Below are 6,693 nucleotides of genomic sequence, written 5' to 3'. Positions count from 1 at the left end.
TTCGATAGAGCTTCTACTAAATTCTCCTTATCCTTCTCTTTCCTAACTCTCATATTTATACTAGATGGGAACACTTTCTTAAAAAAAGTTAAGAGAATATATTTAATCATGGGAGAACACATCTATCGTCGAAGAGTGTGTTAAAGAATGACTTATTGGATGTTAAGCTAAATCATGGAAAAACATTAAGGAATTTTAAAGAGCACATTAAGGAATGTAGGATTTTAGGTAAAGCATGTGTTCTTTAAAAAAAGGTTAAGAGGAGTCCTCTTACCTACCTCCATATCTGAGTCATTAAGTCAAACTCTCTAAAACATCCCAAATATACAGATAACTCATGAACCCTACCACTCGTTCTAAGTTACTTTCATTTCGTCATATAAATAGTTGTTACATACTTGCTTTTGGGCACTTTCATACTTGGAACAACCTTGAACAGTTTTGCACTTGGAACGACCCTGAAGGCTTCTGCGCTTGGAACAATTCGGGGCGTTTTCATGCTTGGAACGCTCCCAAGTACTTATGTGCTCGGAACACCCTCGTATAGTTTTTCTGTAACACAATACTTCAAAAAAATAGTTAATCAAAATTAGACATTTACATCAGTAATTTATGAATATTTATGGAAAACTAAAATACAATAAAAGTTCCCAACAACCAAGACAAACCAGATGTTGCACAAGACTACTCGAGGGGCGAGTCAATGACTGAGCAAGCAACCAGTCCAGAGTTGCAGAGCAACAAAATGTATCTGAAAATTCAAGCAAATTAGAGAAAGCTTGCTTGTGAAGAGAGGGTAAGCTCTTGAAGGGAAGACGAGAATTGAATAAGCTTAGATTAGAGAGAGAAGTAAAAAACTTGATAATGGCAGTGTATTGAGAAGCCCAAAGACCCGCTGCCATCCTCATCTCCAGAAATCACAGGAAGCCGCAATGACGGACAAAGGGCACTGACAGAGCAATCTTAAGGAAAGCAAGCATTGATGATGAGGGCTTGATGTGAAAGAGGAGATAGGAGGGAATTAACCAAGCTCCTCAGCTAGTAATTATTTAAACCCCAAAAGATTTTCCAAGAAAATTTTATTAATAAACAAATTTCCGAGGGTTACAGCAATTGCCAGAGGTAAAATGAAAACTGTCGTTAAATAGCCTATTTTTTGTAGTGAAAGAACCAAGAAATGGTTCCATGGCTACAATAATATGAACTGGCATTGCTTTATTTGCAATTCAACTGTTTCGACACAATTTTTGTGACTATCAGCTATGTATCATTCAAGTAAATGTGTACACACAGAGTCCTTACATGCCTCTATGCAGAGATCCAAAGCCAGCCTCCTATATCCATCAGCTACAATAATATGAACTGGCATTGTTTTTTTTGCAATTCAACCGTTTTGAAACAATATTTGTGACTATAAGGTATGTATAATTCAAGTAAACGTGTACTCACAAAGTCCTCCACATGCCTCTGTGCTGAGATCCAAAGCCAGCCACCTATATCCTCCTTTACATGAGGCCTACTCACCTTCACCTACCCCATGAGACTATTACCTTTACCTCGATAACCAACAAATGTAAAGTGCTTTCAAATCCAGATTTATTGCACAAGCAGTTTGAGAAACCCTCGAGTTATAGTTTCTGTGGACATAAGATTCCTCACAATGTGTCCTTATTTGGTTTCTCATTTAATAATGACATTAGCAATTTTCTTCCATTGTTGCCAGTTCCTTTGAATGAAGCAGGCTGCTGCAAAAAAGGACTCAAACAAGGAATCCTTGTTTATAGAAGCAAGGCTTAGAGAATCGAATAAACCTGCCTCATTATAGACCTTCAGATTTTAGTGGTGAATCCTCGGTAAAAAGTGTTTTTCTTACATTACCATGTAGTTTTTCAAGAATCCTCCAAGTTACAGCATCTGGTTCAAGCCCATTCTTTCTCATTTCTCCCACAATTTGATAAGCTTCTTTTCTCAAACCCAACTTGCAGGCTTTGTCAATCACAATGTTGAAGCTCACAATATTTGGAGTGACCCCAGAATCAACCAGTTCATATAAGAAATGACAAGCTTGATTAAAATGGCCAGTGTGGCATAGCCCTTTGAGAAAAGACGCATACACAAAATCATCATGAATTTGTGAAGGCCATATAACATCATCCCAAAACTTCTTAGCCTCCTCTATTTGGCCGGATTGCAATAATCCATCGACAACTATAGCATAAGTGGTGCTGTTGGCAGTCACGCCTTCATTTACCATGCAATTATATACCCCCATTGCTTCATTTGCACGTTGGGTTTTAAACAAACCACGAAGAACTGCATTATATGTAACAACACCAGGTCTTAAACCCCTTTCAGGCATTATCTGATTTAATACATCAAGAGCTTCTACTGTTCTTCCTACATCTAATAAACCACAGATGACCGTAGTGAATGTCACTTCATTTGGAGCAGAAAATTTCCCATTTGTCATGTCACTCAGTACCTTCAGAGCTTCATCCATTCTTCCCATTTTGCGAAACCCATTGATAACTGTGTTTAAGCTAATCACATCAGGTAGACACTGGTTCTGAAGCATAGAAACAAGTTCATTTAAAAGCTCGGTTGGGTTGTTATTTATGAGGCAAAGAGCTCGTAAATATATATTGTAAATTCTAGTTCTGTCCAGGCCTTTCTTATTCAACATGAACTGTAAAACTTGCCTCGCTTTATAGAAGTCAGATTCTCGGCAAAGCCCTTCTACTAGAATTTTGTACGTGTGCTCGGATGGCAAGTATCCAAACTCAATTCCTTCCTCAAACAATTGATAAGCTCTCATACAACCTCCTTCCTTACAAAGGCCATGAATAATGCAATTATAAGAAACTGAGCTCGGCACAAAACCTTTCTTTCGCATCAAGTAAACAACCCTAGAAGCGCCGTGGTTCCTTCCAGCTCTACAAAGCGAATCGATCATATGACCATAAGCAAACTCCTTACTTACACTCTGCCCTTGAGGCATGGTTTCCGCAATTCTAAAAACTTCATTGAAATACCCTTCTCTACATAAACAATCGATAAGATTAGCAAATGCTGCCGCGTTCACGGCCGGCTCCTCCTTTTCATCCTTCATTCTATCCCAAAGCTTGTCCATCAACTCCTTCCCGTAAGCAACGTCTCTTTTCATAAAAACCCCACCAATAAGGACACTATAAGTAAGCGAATTTGGAAACACCCCGCAGTCACGCATTTCATCAAACAACTTAAAGCCAACACCTATATCACCAATTCCGACATACCCACCAATCAAAGTAGTGTAAGTAACAGCATTGGGCAATTGTCCCTTACTCTTCATATCAAAAAACAACCTATGCGCAATATCTACGCGTAAATCCGCACAAAACTGATCGATTAGACGGTTGAAGTTTGTTAATGAAGGCACGAACTGAGGCTTGTATTTAAGTAAAGAACGTATAGCATGCAATGTGGAATGCGGGGTTTTGGAATGGAGCAAGCGAGCAATGAGAACATTACAGGTCCGTTCATCAGGGATTAAATGAGAAGACAAGGAGAGAACAAAGCGATGGTGAGCCTCGGAGAACCGGTTGGAATCACAAAGGGCGTGGATAATGCTGCTGAGGTTGAGGGAATCGGGGCGGTAGCCGTGGAGGCAGAGGGTGTCAAGCAGGCGAAGGGCTTCGTCGACGTTCCGGTGCTTGGTGCAGAGGTTGTGGATTTTCGTGGTCCAGTATGGCTTGTTGGCGATGGGTTGTTGGAGATGTGGTGGAGAAGAAGTTGAAAAGTGAAATGCAAGAGGGGAGGTTGGGGACTTGGGAAGTGATGGGAGGTTGAGTTTTGTGAGGATCATAGTAGCTTTGCATGCTTCGACAGAGGTTTTTGAGTTGGTGGCGAGCATCATGCAACTACACTCATCTCTACTCGAGGAAACAAGCCCCGAAATCTGTTGATTTTAGCTGTCCAGGCATCCGCCTGGGACGAAGAGGCTCATAAGCCCGGTCCAACTCGGTCAAGTTTGGAAATATGTTATTTAAGTTTAAGATTGACTCGGTCCGGTTTGAAATACAGGTTAATCTCTTTAAATTAAACTTGCTAAATTAAAAATCTTGATTAAACAATATTTTTAATCAGTCTTGACTTACTACCAATATGATAAATTAATAATTCACTAAATTTATAAGATAATATATTTAAAAAAAACACGTAAATCTCACTTATATAAATTAATAATTTCTTTACAAATCAAAATTATATATATACATAACTCAATTATGTGGTATTTGTAAAATATGAGTATAATGTTACTTATTTCTTATTGAAATTGATGTCTCTATGGACCTTATCTTTAACTTTTCTTAATGCATTGAGAAGTTTTGGGATAATATTCTCATTTTGCAAAGAAAATTGTTAACAATACATATATACAGAGTTTAATGTTTTGTAAAAAAAATACCTTGATAAATTAATTTTTTATTAATTGATGGATAAATTAATAAACTATTAATTTATCAATTAAATAATATATTAAGTTTTTAAGTTTAAGGTTGACTTGGTCCAATTTGGAGTTTGTATTATACCAATCAATAATATATAATTTATTCATTTTTTTATTTAAATTATCAAAATATTTTAACTATTTTAATAATAAAACATTACTTCCGTCTCAAAATAATTTTCCTTTTTTGATTTTTAAAGTTTAATTTTGATTTAAATTATATTAAATCTTTTAATATATATATCTATAAATTACTTTGATAATGTTTGGTATGAGCGAAATGCACTTATATTCTTTACAACGTATCCAATTAAATTACATTATTGTATTTATTTTTAAACAAGCCAATACAATGTAAGATTGCAATGCAATCACATTACCATCAACGGATGTAATGTAATTGTACAAAAAAGTCAATATAATTTCATGTTGCATTTACTCTTCGATGTTATCAAATTTGATTTGATATTTTTGGCTTTATTTATTTGAAAAAATAACTAAAAATCCTTTTTAATTGAACCTGTTGTGAAATCCCACTCTAATGTAAAGTGCTAAGTTAAGAAATTATTAGGTGCGCATGATGATTTTGTGTTTTGAACATTCAGAACTAAGTTTTAATGTTGGAAAAATTTATGGTTGGATGATTTGATAAATTTGGTGTTAAAAGGAGTCCAATTAGACATTAAGGTTTATTTTTGCTCACTATAGCCAATCTATTAATAGGTATTTTTCATCTGTCGATAGATACAATCCAGAAAGATTTCCTTAAAGTAACCCTAAAAAACATCTATAGATAAATGACCAGATCTATCTATAGATAGTCAGATCTATCAATAGATGGCCTAATCTATCGATAGATAACGCCATCTATTAATAAATTGCAGCCAAAATGCTTTTAGAAGAGCTCTTAAACCTATCTATTGATAAATAGTGTCAATTTATCAATAGATGACACCATTTTCTGAAAAATAAAAGAGGTAAAAGTGTGTTTTCTCCTCTAAAACTATAAATACATCACATCTTTCAATAGTTTTAACTTTTAGCCAGTTTTCAAAGGTAAAACCCTAACTTTAAACCCTCTTAACTCATTTTTTATCATTCTAAACTTGGTTTTGGATTTTTGAGAAACATGTGACACTTTTAAGCTTTATAATCTTTAAATCCTATCTTTTTTATTCTAAAAATATAGTTTTCTTGGCTAGAAATTCTATTGAAGTGATTAAGCTTAAGGTTTTGTGGTTTTAATTAACATCTAAGCTTACCTAGCTAAGAATAATGAGTTTATCAATTTTTTGCATATGGGTACTTACAGAGTAGCGAATTCAAGCTAGAAAATTAATTTTTGTTAAATTCAAATAGTTTCAAAAGTACCTAAAGTGATTATTACAATATTAATATTTTAGGTAATGATTGTGCTGATTGTTGTATGTTAGGAACACTTGAAAACTCTTTTGATTACACCGAAACAAAGTCATGATTGGAGCTAGGAATTGAATCTCCAATTAAGTGAGTGAATACACCTTTTCAAGTATTTTAATATATAAAGGTAGTATGGTTTCTATAGAAATGATTATTTATGCATGAAGAAATATTGTTTCCAATGATGGTTTAAGAAAGAATTTGTTATTTAGGTTTTCCAATGGATTTCAAATAGTATGTTTAAAGAAATGGATTTGAAAATGATTTGTGATATGAGATGACACAATAGTTTTCAAATGGGACATTTTAGAAAATAACCCTTAAAGATAAGATGTTTTCAAAAATAGCCTTCTTTATAATTTTAATTATTTTTAACCAAGTTTGACAAAATTACCCTTAATAAAATTACATGCCATGATGTTACACACTATGTACAAAAACATGTTACACGCCATGATTAAGTTGTTACACGTCATGGTTAAGTTGTTACATGCTATTGTAAAAAAAATACTATTGTTATACGCTATGTACAAAAACATGTTACACGTCATGGTTAAAAAATGTTGTTATATGCCATATTAAAAAAAATATTGTTATTACACACCATGTTAAAAAAATATTGTTGTTATACGCCATATTCAAAAATATTTTATTACATTTTAATGCCTAAACTGTTGTTATTACTTACAAACTAAAACTTCAAATCCTCTCAACTTTTTTTATTTCTTTTTGTTTCTTTGACAATTTAGTATTGATTAAAGTGTTTCTAACATGTTTTTATAAAT

At 34.0% G+C, this 6,693-nt stretch overlaps 1 protein-coding gene across 3 annotated transcripts; it reads right to left on the bottom strand.

The window, feature by feature from the left end:
* Nucleotides 1-270: 270 nt before the first annotated feature.
* Nucleotides 271-3,922, bottom strand: LOC110422558 (Pentatricopeptide repeat (PPR) superfamily protein). 3 transcript variants are annotated; one of them, XM_021436520.1, is made up of 2 exons: nt 669-3,922; nt 271-552 (listed from the first exon to the last, which is right to left on the bottom strand). In XM_021436520.1, exon 1 carries the CDS (start codon nt 3,893-3,895, stop codon nt 1,820-1,822), a length of 2,076 nt encoding a protein of 691 aa, XP_021292195.1. In that variant the 5' UTR covers nt 3,896-3,922; the 3' UTR covers nt 271-552; nt 669-1,819. The 3 variants fall into 3 exon arrangements, with proteins under 3 accessions (XP_021292195.1, XP_021292196.1, XP_021292197.1); XM_021436521.1 differs by having other exon boundaries at nt 271-565; nt 1,450-3,922; XM_021436522.1 differs by having other exon boundaries at nt 1,450-3,922.
* Nucleotides 3,923-6,693: the final 2,771 nt, after the last annotated feature.

This window comes from Theobroma umbraticum, unplaced genomic scaffold (assembly GCF_002168275.2).
Source record: "Theobroma umbraticum cultivar Fairchild unplaced genomic scaffold, ASM216827v3 scaffold_146.0, whole genome shotgun sequence".
Classification (NCBI taxonomy): Eukaryota; Viridiplantae; Streptophyta; class Magnoliopsida; order Malvales; family Malvaceae; genus Theobroma; species Theobroma umbraticum.
The sequence above is the reverse complement of the archived record's forward strand: the minus strand, read 5'-3'. Positions and strand labels throughout refer to the sequence as shown.